The sequence below is a fragment of the Mustela nigripes genome, chromosome 6, assembly GCF_022355385.1.
Source record: "Mustela nigripes isolate SB6536 chromosome 6, MUSNIG.SB6536, whole genome shotgun sequence".
Lineage (NCBI taxonomy): Eukaryota > Metazoa > Chordata > Mammalia > Carnivora > Mustelidae > Mustela > Mustela nigripes.
Genome location: NC_081562.1, coordinates 92,094,291 through 92,108,834, shown reverse-complemented (window position 1 = coordinate 92,108,834; position 14,544 = coordinate 92,094,291). Strand labels below are relative to the sequence as shown.

At 49.0% G+C, this 14,544-nt stretch overlaps 2 protein-coding genes across 14 annotated transcripts in view; one reads left to right on the top strand and one right to left on the bottom strand.

Annotated features, from left to right (window-relative positions):
* Positions 1-7,813, top strand: part of BAZ2A (bromodomain adjacent to zinc finger domain 2A) — a 34,927-nt gene extending 27,114 nt beyond the window's left edge. For 4 of the 5 annotated variants that reach the window (XM_059403450.1, XM_059403453.1, XM_059403449.1 and 1 more), the window contains 12 exons: positions 94-153; positions 341-485; positions 1,423-2,084; positions 2,190-2,412; positions 2,518-2,673; positions 2,780-2,931; positions 3,100-3,389; positions 3,505-3,637; positions 3,746-3,892; positions 4,288-4,514; positions 4,629-4,772; positions 4,870-7,813. In XM_059403450.1, coding sequence (XP_059259433.1) covers positions 94-153; positions 341-485; positions 1,423-2,084; positions 2,190-2,412; positions 2,518-2,673; positions 2,780-2,931; positions 3,100-3,389; positions 3,505-3,637; positions 3,746-3,892; positions 4,288-4,514; positions 4,629-4,772; positions 4,870-5,035 — 2,505 coding nt within the window. In that variant the 3' untranslated portion in view covers positions 5,036-7,813. The remainder of the gene's footprint in view (positions 1-93; positions 154-340; positions 486-1,422; positions 2,085-2,189; positions 2,413-2,517; positions 2,674-2,779; positions 2,932-3,099; positions 3,390-3,504; positions 3,638-3,745; positions 3,893-4,287; positions 4,515-4,628; positions 4,773-4,869) is intronic. The other variant, XM_059403452.1, reaches the window with a different exon arrangement.
* Positions 7,814-8,173: 360 nt separating this feature from the next.
* RBMS2 (RNA binding motif single stranded interacting protein 2) overlaps positions 8,174-14,544 on the bottom strand; it is a 96,077-nt gene continuing 89,706 nt past the window's right edge. For 7 of the 9 annotated variants that reach the window (XM_059403455.1, XM_059403454.1, XM_059403458.1 and 4 more), the window contains 2 exons: positions 14,304-14,389; positions 8,174-13,319 (listed from right to left, as the gene is read on the bottom strand). In XM_059403455.1, coding sequence (XP_059259438.1) covers positions 12,990-13,319; positions 14,304-14,389 — 416 coding nt within the window. In that variant the 3' untranslated portion in view covers positions 8,174-12,989. The remainder of the gene's footprint in view (positions 13,320-14,303; positions 14,390-14,544) is intronic. The other 2 variants (XM_059403460.1, XM_059403463.1) reach the window with 1 other exon arrangement.

Genomic DNA, 14,544 nt, shown 5'->3' with positions numbered 1-14,544 from the left:
CTAGCCCCACACTGAGGACAGTGGGAGTTGGAAATAGGTTATTTCTCTTTCTTGAATTGAATAATTCTCTTTCATTGTTTGTTTTTTCTCCAGGTTGATGCCATAGCATCAAGCATCCCAGAGCTAGAGCGCCAGATAGAAAAACTGAGCAAGGTACTGTTCTTCTAACCTCCCAGGAGGTAGAGATGTGGGCTGGGAGAGGATTTATCACCTTGTGAGTTGGGCCCCAGATGATACCAGTTTTATAGGGAAGCTGAGAGCCATTGCCCAACCCCCATATACTGGATGGAGTCACTCCTTGGAAATGTGTTTTTTACTTCTCTTTCCACTGCCTACCCAGCGTCAGCTCTTCTTTCGAAAAAAGCTACTTCACTCATCCCAGATGCTTCGGGCAGTCTCCTTGGGTCAGGACCGCTACAGACGCCGCTACTGGGTGTTGCCCTATTTGGCTGGTATCTTTGTGGAAGGAGCAGAGGAGAGCTTAGGTAGGTGTTTCATGGAAGCCTGAATTGAGTCCTATCAGAATTAACCAGTTCCTTTTTCTCTGTCTAGTCTTTTTGGGTTTCTTTCATTTTATGAGAATCAGTGTAGCATTGTGGTTAACAGAACAGACTCTAGGGTGAGACTTCCCACCTACCTACAGTATGCTTCAGTCTCTTCATTTATAAAATGGGAATGATAATAGTGGGTCTGCCTCTTTGGGCTGTTAAGAGGATTAGGATGAGTTAATACTCTTAGGATAATATTTAACATCTATTTGATTATTTTTTTTCCTAAAGATTTTATTTATTTATTTGACACCGAGAAAGAGACAGTGAGAGCAGGAATACAAGCAGGGGTAGCGGAAGAGGGAGAAGCAGGCTTCCCACTGAGCAGGGACCCCGACGCAGGGCTGGATCCCAGGACCCTGGGATCATAACCTGAGCTGAAGACAGACGCTTAATGACTGAGCCACCCAGGCACACCATCTATCTGGTTCTTTTTGTTTGTTTGTTTGTTTTGTTTTGTTTTTAAATTTATTTACGACAGAGAGAGAGAGATCACAAGAAGGCAGAGAGGCAGGCAGAGGGGGGTGGGGAGGCAGGCTCCCTGCTGAGCAGAGAGCCTGATGTGGGGCTCGATCCCAGGACCCTGAGATCATGGCCTGAACTGAAGGCAGAGGCTCAACCCACTGAGCCACCCAGGCGCCCCTATCTGGTTCTTACTAAACATTAGCATATGTTTATGCTGCTGCTTCTGATTACTTGGGAGAATAGTGTCTTTCCCCTATGCTTTGTTCAGTGGGACAGTTCTGTTCTCCACTGAATCTCAAAAGGGGGATTAAGTCCAAGAGTAAAAGAAAATGTATATCCTACATTTGTACATCCTCTTTCCTTCCCCTTGTATCTGTGTATGTTTCAAACCCTTCACTTCTTTTTACAGTTCCTGAGGATGTGATTAAGCAGGAAACGGACTCCTTAAAAGTGGCAGCCCATCCAGCACCCAGCCCAGCCCCCTTCTCCCTGAAGAAGGAGTTAGGTGGCTCTGGAACCTCTGCCAGTACTCCTGCCCGGGCCCGAGGTCGACCTCGGAAAACTAAGCCTGGGTCTCTGCAACCTAGGCACCTGAAATACCCTGGCCAGGGCCAGGGTTCTGAACAGCACAGTGCCCAGCTTCAGCCTGAGATTCAGCCTCATCCTCAACTTCAGGCTGAGCCCCAGCTCCAGCCTCAACCCCAACTTCAGCTTCATCCTCAGCCCCAAAATGGGTTTCTGGAGCCAGAAGGCTCCCCCTTGTCCCTGGGTCAGAGCCAGCATGACCTAAGCCAGTCAGCTTTCCTGTCTTGGCTGAGCCAGACTCAGAGCCATGGCTCCCTGCTGAGTAGCTCAGTCCTCACACCTGACAGCAGCCCTGGAAAACTGGACCCAACCCCATCACAGCCCTTGGAGGAGCCAGAGCCTGATGAGGCAGAGCCCATCCCTGATTCTCAAGCTCCCTGGTTTAGCTTAGCCCAGATGCCTTGCAATGCTGCCCCTACACCACCCCCAGCAGTTTCTGAGGACCAACCTACTCTCTCCCCTCAGCAACCTGTCTCCTCCAAGCCAGTAAGTAGCCAGAAATCTTCGAATGCAATTGACTTCATCTTGGCACAGGCTCCGCTGCCTGTGAAAAATCCCGCAAATGCCCTCATCTTGTGTTTCATCTCACAGATTAGTCGACCCAGTGCAGCCAACCCCTGTTCTCCAGTACAGCTCTCTTCTACTCCCCTGCCTGGGATGGCCTCTAAGAGGCGAATAGGAGACCCTGGGGGCACATCACAGAGTCTCACAGGGGCAGGACCGCCAAAACGGAGGGGGAGACCTCCCAGTAAGTTCTTCAAACAGATGGAACAGCGTTATCTAACCCAGCTGACAGCCCAGCCTGTCCCTCCTGGTGAGTGCCCTTGACAAGGCATGGGGTAAGAGTGGCAACAGATACAGGCCATGGGATTCATAGCTGGTGCCCATTCCCCACCCCACATGTGTGAACTGTTCACAGAGATGTGCTCTGGCTGGTGGTGCATCCAAGATCCTGAGACCCTGGATGCTACCCTCAAGGCCCTGCACCCCCGAGGCATCCGAGAAAAGGCACTTCACAAACACCTCAACAAGCACAGGGACTTCTTACAGGAGGTCTGCCTACGGCCCTCCACTGGTAAGATAAGCACTTTGACCCTGCCTGAGTTAAAGAGCCCAGGGGTAAATGTTGAACTGCTGCTGTCTCATTGATGGGCCTTTCCCTCTGCCTTCTGTGTTCTCAGATCCCATCTTTGAGCCTAGTCAGCTACCTGCCTTTGAAGAGGGGATTATGAGCTGGTCCCCCAAAGAGAAGACCTATGAGACAGACCTGGCTGTGCTTCAGTGGGTAGAGGAACTGGAACAACGGGTTATCCTCTCTGATCTGCAGATTCGGGTACACTGGGATTGGCCCTGGGTAGAGGAAGTAGTTGGGGGAGACGGTCATCTCTTGTACTCAGTTAAGAAAAACCCTGGGTCCCCACTTCATTAGTGGCCTTTTGTGACGCTAGGTTTTTTTCTTTTTTTCCTTTACAATGAGTTTTGTCCTCTCTCCCACCTGTAGGGCTGGACATGTCCCAGCCCAGACTCGACTCGTGAAGACTTGGCCTACTGTGAGCATCTGCCTGACTCCCAGGAGGATATCACCTGGCGAGGTCGAGGTAGGGAAGGACTGGCACCCCAGCGTAAAAGCACCAACCCGCTGGACCTGGCTGTGATGCGCCTGGCTGCTCTGGAGCAGAATGTGGAGCGGCGTTATCTGCGGGAACCCCTCTGGCCAGCTCATGAGGTCGTGCTGGAGAAGGCCTTGCTCAGCACGCCCAGTGGTGCCCCCCAGTGCACCACTACAGAGATGTGAGTACCCACCCCCATTCTTGGTCTTGGGGAGAAGGGATACATTTAATGGATCCTGCTCCTCATCCAAAGATCACCCTTTTTCTCTCCCATCTTCCCCCCCCCCCCCCCCCAGATCCTATGAGATCACTCCTCGAATTCGGGCCTGGCGCCAGACACTTGAGCGGTGCCGGAGTGCAGCACAGGTGTGCTTGTGCCTAAGTCAGCTGGAGAGGTCCATTGCCTGGGAGAAGTCGGTCAACAAAGTGGTAAGAGGACGGGGAGAGCCTGGGAAGGCTGAGAGGGCAGCCAGCTCAGTGGGGCAGTGGGGTCACAGAGGCTTGAGGGCTCACCTTGCCTCCTCATACCCTTGGCAGACCTGTCTCGTCTGCCGGAAGGGTGACAATGATGAGTTTCTTCTGCTTTGTGATGGATGTGACCGTGGCTGCCACATTTACTGCCATCGGCCCAAGATGGAGGCTGTCCCAGAAGGAGATTGGTTCTGTGCAGTATGTTTGGCCCAGGTAAGGCTTCTGCTTTCTTATTCTCACTCCCAAGCAGAAATCAGAGGTTTTCTTTCTCATCCCATTTGTCACCAGTCCTACAGTTAGCAGCACTTCCTACCATGCCTCAGTGTCCCCTTAGAAAGAGCTCCAGGGTAGATGTTGGGTTCTGGTCCTTTTTGGGACAATTCACTTAAATTCTGTAGCCTTGCTTGCTTGCTTCTATATGGGGGAATGATTGTATTTTCCCTTTTACCTTCCTTATTGGATTGTGTGAGTAGATGCACATGCTGGCTAACGCGTGGAAGTATTTTGAAACCTCAGTCACGCTTAGACAGATAGGGATGGTAATGATCTGGAGGGCCAGCAGAGTACATGTCCAGCTGTTACTGATCTCACCCTTCTCCTGTCCTCAGCAGGTAGAAGGAGGATTCACTCAGAAGCCTGGTTTCCCAAAACGAGGCCAGAAGCGGAAAAACAGTTATGAGCTGAACTTCCCGGAGGGTGATGGCCGTCGCCGCCGGGTACTCTCCAGGGGCCGGGAGAGCCCAGCAGTGCCTCGGTACTCAGAAGAAGGGTTGTCCCCCTCGAAGCGGCGGCGATTCTCCATGCGGAACCACCACAGTGATCTCACGTTTTGCGAGTGAGTTGAATGAATTCTGAATACAACTGGCTCTAGCTTTGCCAGAGTAAGGGCTGAGAAGGGTCAGTGGATTTGCTTCCTGAGATGCAGCCATTCCTTTCCCTTTAATGACAGGATTATCTTGATGGAGATGGAGTCCCATGACGCAGCCTGGCCATTCCTGGAGCCCGTGAACCCACGTTTGGTGAGCGGGTACCGGCGCATCATCAAAAACCCAATGGATTTTTCCACCATGCGGGAGCGGCTGCTCCGGGGAGGGTAAGTAGACATTAGCATGTCTCCTGGCTCTTGGGTTGCTTCTGTGACTCTCCCAGCCCCACTCCCCAGCTCATAGCTCTGCCTCCCCCCTGCCCAGGTACACCAGCTCAGAGGAGTTTGCAGCGGATGCACTCCTGGTCTTTGACAACTGCCAGACCTTCAATGAGGATGACTCGGAAGTGGGCAAGGCTGGGCACATCATGCGCCGCTTCTTCGAGAGCCGCTGGGAGGAGTTTTATCAGGGAAAGCAGGCCAATCTGTGAGGCAAGGGAGGTGGGGAGTCGCCTCATGGCATCTCCCCCTGCCCTCCAAACAAAAAAACCCTGCCATTCTCACCTGCTGATGCTGCCTTGGGTCCAGACTCAAGTCAGAGATCTCAGCCTGATTTTTGACCTTACCCTTGGCAGCGCCCTACATCCTCTTATCCCTACCTATACCCCCTTTTCCCTTTCCTCTTCTTGCTCCTCAAATAAGAGGGGCAGAGATGAGGTCCTTCTGGACTGAAAGCCAAAAAAAGAAAGAAAGAAAGAATTTTTCCTTTCTGTTTTATTTCCTAATTTAAAATGATGAGGAGGAAAGAAGTCCCTGCTTACTTACTCCTCCCAGCTTCTTCTCCTTCCCTGTACGTGCCCCAGCATTCTGGGGCTATTTAACAATAGCAATAGTTCTAGTGAATGTGTGAAACCGAGAAACACTCTGTACTGTGTGTGGACCCGCAGTGACGGCCAGTAAAGTGGACTTAACTCCCAAGTGTGTCGAGCCGGACACCGGGCCCTGAACATGCTGCTTCCATGTTCAGTCCCTTCCCTGCTTCTCACTTTCTCAATTTTTCCTTTCCCCTCCTCTCCCTACTTTTAAGATTTTCTCTCATCCAATAATGTAAAACTATTGTGTACGGGTTCCTCTGCCCTTTTCTCTCCCCCCAGATCTTTTTTCCCCTCAAAGGAAAAAGAAGTTCAGAAGTCCCTGTCTTTCTTTCTGTCCTCATCTTCCTGCAAATAGCTATCCCTCTGTAATGTTGGATACTCCTCGCATGCTGAGTTTCTAGCCTTTTTTTGAAACTCAGTAGCTGGGGAGAGGGCAGGGAGGCACCCTGGACCCTGGGCCTTCCAGCCTCCTTCCCCACCTCTTACCTAAACCTCCCTCTTGGGAACTCCTCAGGGACAACTACTGCTGAGTTTGGGCGCACTCCCAAGATGGAGGCCAGGTAGCAATCAGCTGGCCTCAGAGAGAGGTGTGTATGTGTGTGTGTGTGTGTGTGTCTGTCTGTCTGTGTGCGTGCATCTGTTGGGGGGAGAGTGTATGTGAGGGAGTGGGAGAGGGGGAGGGAGGGAGGATGCTGTGATTGTGCCCCTGTGCTGTTTGATGGCATCCAGTGTCCCCAGGTATCTGTTTTTATCCGCACCTTCCCTAGTGTTTCAAATCGTCACATTTTTGTCCTTGGGAAACCACAGGGGCAGTTTTTCTGGGTACAAGGCTCTGTTTCCTCTCTCCCAGGCATTTCTGTTCCAGCCTCTTCAAACTGTGCAATCTTTCAGCAGGAACTCCCTCTCCTTTCAATGGCTTTGAGTCTTAAGCTATTGTAGGGAGAGGGGTAGAACTGGATCTTTTCCTAATCCCATGAGCTTCTGTGGGTTTAGTTGTGCTTTTCTTCCCTTACCTACTTCATACCCGGGACCCTTCCCCAGCAGCAGCAGAGACCCCCCAGAGCACAAGAGAGTAGAAAGAGGGGTTCTGGGTCCACCACTGCCCTACATGTGACTATGCCCAAGTTAAGCCCCAGCATGTGAGAGGAAAGCTGCTAACTCCCAGCTACAGCCATGGGCCCCTGCCCCCCTGCTTTCCTGCTCAGCAGAGCCCCTCCCATCAGAGATTACGGGTACTTGCACTGGGGAGGTGGCTGCTGGCCGGCCCAAGCAGAGAGCTGAGGCGTCCAAGAAATGTTCCATTGGTGGGGGAGGGGGTGCCAGGCTAGGTGGAGCATTCCTTGTACTTCTGGCAGCACTGGATAGCCACTGAAGGGAGTGGGGGGCGGTGTGGGGAGGTCCTGGGGCAGCCCCTCTCTTATTCCTTTATGCCCCCCTACTCTCCCATGGCCTATTTCTAAAGTCGCCTTTTCTGTCAGATAAACCTCAAAACTTTTAATTTTATTTGTTTTTTGGTTGTTTTTTTGTTTTGTTTTTGGTTTTTTTTTTTTTTTTTTTTTTTGCTTTGCTTTTAAGAGGTGGATTGAAGAATATTTGAATTGACTTTATATTATGCATAAATATTTATATTTTATCTAAATAACTGCGCTGTAACAAAGTTTGTGTTAGTCAAACGTTTGGAACTGTTATAGTTGGGGGCTCTTCTTTTTTCCCCATGGCAGTTTTCCCTGGTTTAAAATGTACTAGATTAATTTTATTGTTGGAGGTGGGGTGGACAAGGGAGTGAAATCTCCATGTTCCTTCTTTGTGTTTCTCTCCCAGCTCCATCTCTTTTCCCTAGGGACCAGGCACTCTTAAGGTGGGGTGGAGTCCTAGCCTCGTCTGAAGAAGTTGGGGCTTAAAGGGGGGTGGGGGTAGGGCATGATCAAAGGGGCCATTTCTCCTGTTTCTTTCCTCATCTTCACTGCCCCTTGAGCTAGGTGGATTTTCTCTTCTTGACAAATAAGAGTATTTGGTAGGGAAGGCAGGTTAAAAAATAATAAAACCCACCCCCTGCCCTTTTGTTTCCCCTCCCTCTATCAGTCTGGTAACAGGAAGAAACCACACCATCAACACCAACAAGTTTCCATGTTCCTTTTACAAGAAAAGGGACTTGACTTTTTATATAACCAAATGTGGTGTTTTAGTGACTTTTTGATAATGTACAGTTTTTTGTGAATTTAAATTTATTTCTTTCTATATTTTTAGGACCAATCTCATTTTTAATAAGGTTTAAAAAAGAAAAAAAAAAAGGTCTAGAGAAAAAAAAACTCCTGTTTTTGCCATGTGATGTTCCACAAGTGCAGCTGTAGAAAAGTGCTTGTCAGTTGAAATAAAAACCACATTTGATAGAGATTCAAAAGACTCTTTGTGTATTTATCTTCCTTTCAACGTAGGTTCTCACACTTGCTTAGAGGAAGACTGGGTCGTAGGATGAGTATGACTTGTCTTGGTATAGGAGATAGCTGGCAGGGAGAGAAACATCGCTTCTAAACTTCAAGGTTTATCCCTAAACCTCCAGACTTGGCCCTTCCTTATAAGAGGCATCCATGGCAGAATTTCTGCTCATGTGGATGGAACAGGGTCTTAGTGCTCCCAGCACGCTAGCAAAGTGCCATTCAGAGTGCCTACTTCTTGCCTTGTGAGACACCAGAGTAGCAAATACGGGCCCATCACCAACTTCCCATCTTCGCCCATGGATAAAACACCAGGAGGTAGACTTCGTGTTTTATTTCAAAACAAAAGTTGATATAAGACAAATTGGAGCTATACCAAGTTGTAGGGAAGGAACATGAAAATACCAAGGGTCAGAAAGGAAGAATAGAAGGGTAGGTATCACTGGCAGAGACAAGAAAAAGTATAAAATGAGAAACTTCTGGGTAAAAAAAAATGTACAAAATGTGAGTAGAAATTAAATATTTCCTGTTCAAGATAGTAAGTGCCTGTAAGAAAGCACTCACCACTCAAAAAACGTACACTAGTAACAGCGTGAGGAGTTTCTTTACTTACGCCGAGAATTCTTACCACCCTCCAGGGACGACATAAGGTGCAGGGACCCCAGCTTCCAGCCCTATAAAAATCAGACTCCCTCTTTGGTACTTGCTTACCTTCTCAGCTATATGGCAGCCCCTGGCCAACTCTCTTAATCTTTAAGTTCTAAGGTAGGCGCCCATGGTGTTCCTCGGGGTGGCTCCTAAGCATTAGTTAGCATCCCAGGCAATCATTCATGGCCTCCCCCTCACCCCAAGTTTACTACAGTGAGACCTAACTGAAGAATTCACACTCTTCTCAGGGGAGTAATGAGCAAAAAGTCACAAAGACGACACCCCAGAAATAAGAGATTACCAAAAGTAATCTCCATTTGATCGTGAACCCTTTCTAGCCCCTATTCATGAAGGGAAGGACAGAGTAAAGCAAAGAGGTACACCGGATGCCTGTGCCCTTGCTGAACCATGAAATTGTGAGGTAGATGTGACACAAGGATAAAAGTTCTGGTACAGGTTTGGAGTAGCTATGGCAGGTAGAAAGAGTGATGGCAAGGGGCAAGAGGGCACCTAACTTTCTCACGAGCGGTCATGTGGGGAGCACCCCTGCTGAGGTCAGCAAAGATCAGAAGGATGGCAGCTCACAGGCTGGCCTTGGCTGAAGGAAGACCCTCCTTAAAAAAAAGTGGGAGATGAAAGGAGTAAATACGAGGGCTCTTCTCATGCTTGGCAGGTAGAACAGAAATCAAGTAGTTGTTCTAAGGAGGACTCAGTGTGAGCAGGCACAAGTTGAACACCTAGCCCTTACACATCGGCTTTCATAACCCCTACCCTCATCTCTTGACGCTGGTTTAGCAGAGCCTGGGGACAAGTTTAGACCTGATCACTGACCTCAGTTTATTGCCACTGGGTAAGATCAACATATTCCCTCGAGGGTGTAGGGCTGCTGCTCTCCCAGAAGGTGGAGCACGTGCGCAACAGAGAAGCCATGATTCCTTCTCTCCCCTGACCCCTAAAGACTAAACTGTCAAGAGATCCCTGCAACATTCCATTCAGCGGCCTCTCAAGTGCAAAACGACAACCCATAATTTGGTCGGCACTGAAGGAGCAGAGAGTGAGCCCCGCTGGCACCAACAGGGTGAATGAACTCACTGACCAGTAAGTGAAGAAAGAGGAATGGAGCTGGGCTGAGGCGGCCCAAGCCAGGAAGGGCTGGAAGAGCAGCAGGTCTAGTCTTCACCCTCCAGGAGTGTCATGTCCTCCTGCCACCTCTACCTATGTATTACTGCTGAGGGCTCTTGCTTCTTCAGAGCCACCAAGCTTCCGAGTCTTGGCAGCTCTTCAAATTCTTTAACAACAGTCTTAAAAAATAACATCTCTCCTTATCATCATTCTCACATCTTCCTTACCCTCTACCCACACCCTCCTCTGAAAAATCTAATCAGCCTAGGGTTTGAAAATCATCTCGCAGCGTGAAGGAACAGTAAGAACACTGACCTGAGACGGGACAGCAGGCTCTGAGCCTCGGAAAGGATTAGATCATCGGAGGAAAGGACTCTGACATACTTTGACTGGAAACAGAAAAACACAAAGGTTTTTAAGAGTGTTAACAAGCATCTGTAATGGGTGGGGGTGAGATGTGACGTGCAGACAGTACGATCTTAGGTCCACGAAGACAATGGAGAAACCTCTAAGCACAGCGTCTCAAGAGCCCCGCCCCAGGCCCCCTACACATCCACTGGCACTACTGCCACCAGCAGGCTATTTCATGAGAGAAAAAGCATCCCTCATTCTTTTCTCCCCTTTCCCCAATCACTCCCTCATGTTAGCAACTGTTAGACATGAGCTAACAACTAGGGGGAAAACAACATACCCCCCCCAAAAAACTAAAAGAAGTTCTACAGTGCCATTAACTACTACTTCATAACTTCAGGCTCCCCATCATGTCCCATGCCCTAACCTGCCCAAACCAGAAACATTCAACAGAATCCCTAGTTAGATTCACATGAGAAGAACACACAAAAGTTAACTCCATTATTCAAAACAAAACAGAGCAAAATCCTGGCCATTTGAACATTAAAAAAAAAAAAAAAGGATCAAGAGTAAAAAGAAGTTAAAGGGGAAAAAAAAAGCTTTGGGAGGCAAAGGAGAGGCAGCCGTCATATGAACAATAATTTCCACACTGAGAGGCCCCCATCCTGCTAAACGGCCCACCCAGCAAGTCTCCTCCAAACTAGGGATCAAATGAACAGGATTCTGCATTTGTTTTCTTCTTCAAGGTCACTATGGTATACTTTCCTGGGGCCGGAGACTCGGAAACAAGAGCCACTTACCCAGCCACACCCATCTAGAAAGTGACTGGATTTAGGGCTGCTTTACAAGGGATAAGCCCTTCCTGAGGTTGGAAGTGTCCATGAGAAAATGAATAGTGGGAATTCTGTCCTTCACACTTGACACCCTACCCGTACCCACCTCCCCTACCTCCAGGATTGTACAAAAGGGCAGTCTACAGGCAGGGAACAGGGGACTCTCACTTCAGGGGTGGGTGAAGTGAGGGGAAAGCTGGCTGCGAGCTCTACGTCCAAGAACTGCTACCTCAGCTTCTTGTCCCTCCGTATCCTCTCCCTCCTCTCCTGACAGCCAGCCTCCCCAACACCCGTTTCTCCATTGTCTCTCTTTGGCTCTCTGCCTGTCTGGTGAAAAACACCTGACCTTGAGGTGCAGGGGAGCAGGACTGCCAGGGCACGAGGGAGGGATTGGAAGAGGACAGCTGCGTGGAGCTGTCATACTGTCACATACTGCGCTTCCAGGAGATGGGTGAAGGCTTCCTCCTGTCTCCACCCTCACAGCGTCAGGGCTCGAAGGAGGAGGAAGAGTTCAAGAGCAAAATACAGGTTTTAAAGGATTGCCGACCTTGTAAATAACAAGATGGGGTTTATTGCCCTTTCCTGTCCTAGCTCCCTGTTAGCCTTCCACAAGAAGGAACATTACTTTTGACGTCCTGGTTCCCTGGAAAAGGGATCCAAACACATCAGGGGAGAGCAGGCTGCTTGGCCAGTTACAGAGAGCTCCTCTCCTTCCCACCCTGGCACAGCACACAACACAGAACAGTCCCCAACCTTGACCCTGCTGTGTGTGCGTGCATGTGTGCACGCGTGCCCGTGGCACAGGCACCACGGCACAAGCCTTTCTAGGACAGCTCAGGCAGTATGCGGAGGTATCCAAGGTCAAAGCCTGGGGAAAATTCAGGACCCCAGTCCTGTCTCTCTCAACCAGTTACACTGAGTATCAAAAGGCACTGGGCATCCAGGGTTAGGGTGGGAATTTACCAAGTCCTCTGGCATCAGAGGACTAACAAAACTGTCTACATCAAGGTTTCGCAACCTTGACACCACCGACATTTGGAGCCAAATAATTCTCTGGGGGGTCGGGGCGGGGGTTGGGGCTGGTCTGTGCACCTGCGGGATGGTCGGCAGCATCCTTGCTGCTCCACCGGCCACTAGATGCCAGCATCGCACAGCCCTCACCACCAAGCAAGACCATAACAAAACAAAACAAAACAAAACAAAAACGCCTCTAGAGATTTCCAAGTGGCCTCTAGGGGAAAAAAACCACCTTCCTGAGAACCACTGGTCTAGATGAAGCAGCTGCTCTTCCACGGTGCCAAAAGAACCTGAGTGAAGAACTGCAAAGGCTCCTCTGAGCACAGCACCGTGCGGGGGGAAGGCAGGGGCCCTAGGACCCAGGGCAGGAAAGGAGATCCTCCAGGAAACAGGAAAGTGGGGATTCCTGAAAAGCTGTGGCTGGAGAAGACACTTCCTCAGATGGTGCTGGCCTCAGCGCTGAGAAAAATTAGTCAGAAGTCAGAAAGTCCACCCTTCTGGAACTTGCCAGGGAAGACCTAATCTTCATCTAAATTTGGCTCAAGGATGGCTTCCAAAGACTGTGGGAGTGTCTCTTTAATGAAGTCTACAGCACAGCTCTGCTTGAAGGCAAAGTCTGGTCTCTTCTCTCAGGATGTGACTAGGCAGAGGGAGGAAAAGCCCCTTCCACTGCCTGCTTAGTGTTCTACGTGTTCCTTGCCCAGCCCCCAAAACAGTCTATACAAAATTTCATTCAAAAAAGAAATTCACAAAATTAAAAACTGTAAAAAAGGCAAAGTAGGCAGGCTCTGCTGTATAAAAAGAGAAAAAGAACAGTCCGGATGAGAGAAAGAAGGCATAAAATGTGTAAAGAAGAGACGGGATGTGTGAGCTAAGAGTTTTATAAAACAAAACTTGTAAAGTCTGTATATTCTCCTACACACACACACACACACACACACACACACCCCAAAATAAGCCTATAACTAAACTCCACATAAGGGCCCATAGTAGGACTCCCTCATCAATGTTCTATCACTGCACTTTTTTTTTTTTTTTAAGAAATAACAAAAAATTTTAAAGCCTCCCCAGATAAATCCAACACATCAAAAACTGTTTTTCATAAAGATGAGAAGAAGCTCAAGGCACTATGTCTCTTTGGGATACGGAAAGAGTATATTGCAGTTAAAAACAAAATATAAAACTTTCTTTGCAAAAGAAAGAAAAAAGTTCTTTTGATCTCCTTGAATGCAGCACACATACAAAGTTACAGTTCCCCCCTCCACCCCCGGCTGCCCCAGGAATGGAGGAAGAAGCAGAGGGCGCAAGTGCAGAGATCTCTTTCTCCAGGACCAGGCCTGTGAAAAATGCTGCCCAAGTGTTATTAGTCCTTAGCAGGGCCCACAGCGGGGCTGTAATCCCGGTCAGCCCCCGGGAGTTCGGGAGCATCAGCCTTTCCAAGAGTCCACCTGTCCAGGCACATCTCAGAGACATGGCGGGTTCGCTTCCAGACCACTGCAATAGAGCAAATATCACAATAAAGCAAGTCAAATGAAATTTTTGGTTTCCCAGTGCATACAAAAAGTATGTTTACATTCTACTGTAGCCTATTAGGTATGCAACAGCAATAGGTGTAAAAATATAATATGAAGACCTTAACTCAAAAATACTTCATTGCTGCATTGGGCTCTCTGCTCAACAGGGAGCCTGCTTCCCCCCCTCTCTCTGCCTGCTTCTCTGTCTGCTTGTGTTCCCTCTTTCTCTGTCAAATAAATAAATGAAATAAAATAAAATACTAACACTGTTAACTCACTGATCACAGATCACAATAAAAATGCAATAAAAAAATTGACATTTCTTTAAAAAGATTTTATTTATCTGAGAGAGAGAACAGGATCATGGGGAAGAACAGAGGCAGAGGAAGCAGCAGGCTCCCGGCTGAGCAAGGAGCCCAATGTGGGACTCAATCTCAGGACTCTGGGTCATAACAGTTAACCGACTGAGCCACCCAGGCGCCCTCAAATTTAACCTGTTTTTTTTTTTTTTTTTTTAAATATTCCATTTATTTATTTTATTTGACAGAGAGAGAGATCACAAGTAGGCAGAGAGGCAGGCAGAGACAGAGGGGGAAGCAGGCTCCCTGCTGAGCAGAGAGCCCAATACGGAGCTTGATCCCAGGACACTGAGATCATGACCTGAGCCGAAGGCAGTGGCTTAATCCACTGAGCCACCCAGGCGCCCCCAATTTAACCTGTTTTGAGAATTACCCAAATGTGACACAGAGACACGAAGTGAGTAAATGCCAATGGCACTGACAGACTTGCTCAAAGCAGGGAAAGCAGGATGGCCACAGAACTTCAATTTGTACAAAAAAGAAAAAAAGCAGTATTTGCAAAGCTCAGTAAAGCACAAGAAAAAGATGAAGTCTGCAAAGATGGGGAGAGGAACCCTAAAGGAGGCATAAACCAGAGGCTGGCTGCCTCCGTGGGGGGCTCTTACCGCTGCTACTTGTTGAACTGGAAAGAGTAGAGCCCGGGGTCTGAGGGAGCCTCCACCGGCACTTGAGTCTGCTGGCCGCTGCTCTCCTGCAGCACAGCCCAGGCAGGGGAGTCAAGGTGTATGTTCCTTCGGTCTCTTCCCACCCAGGGTGGAGTTTCTTTCCCGACCCATCCCCTCCCCCACGCACACAGCATCACCTCCCGGCCACCCAGGGCGCCATGGCCTCTTCCCGAGACACGGT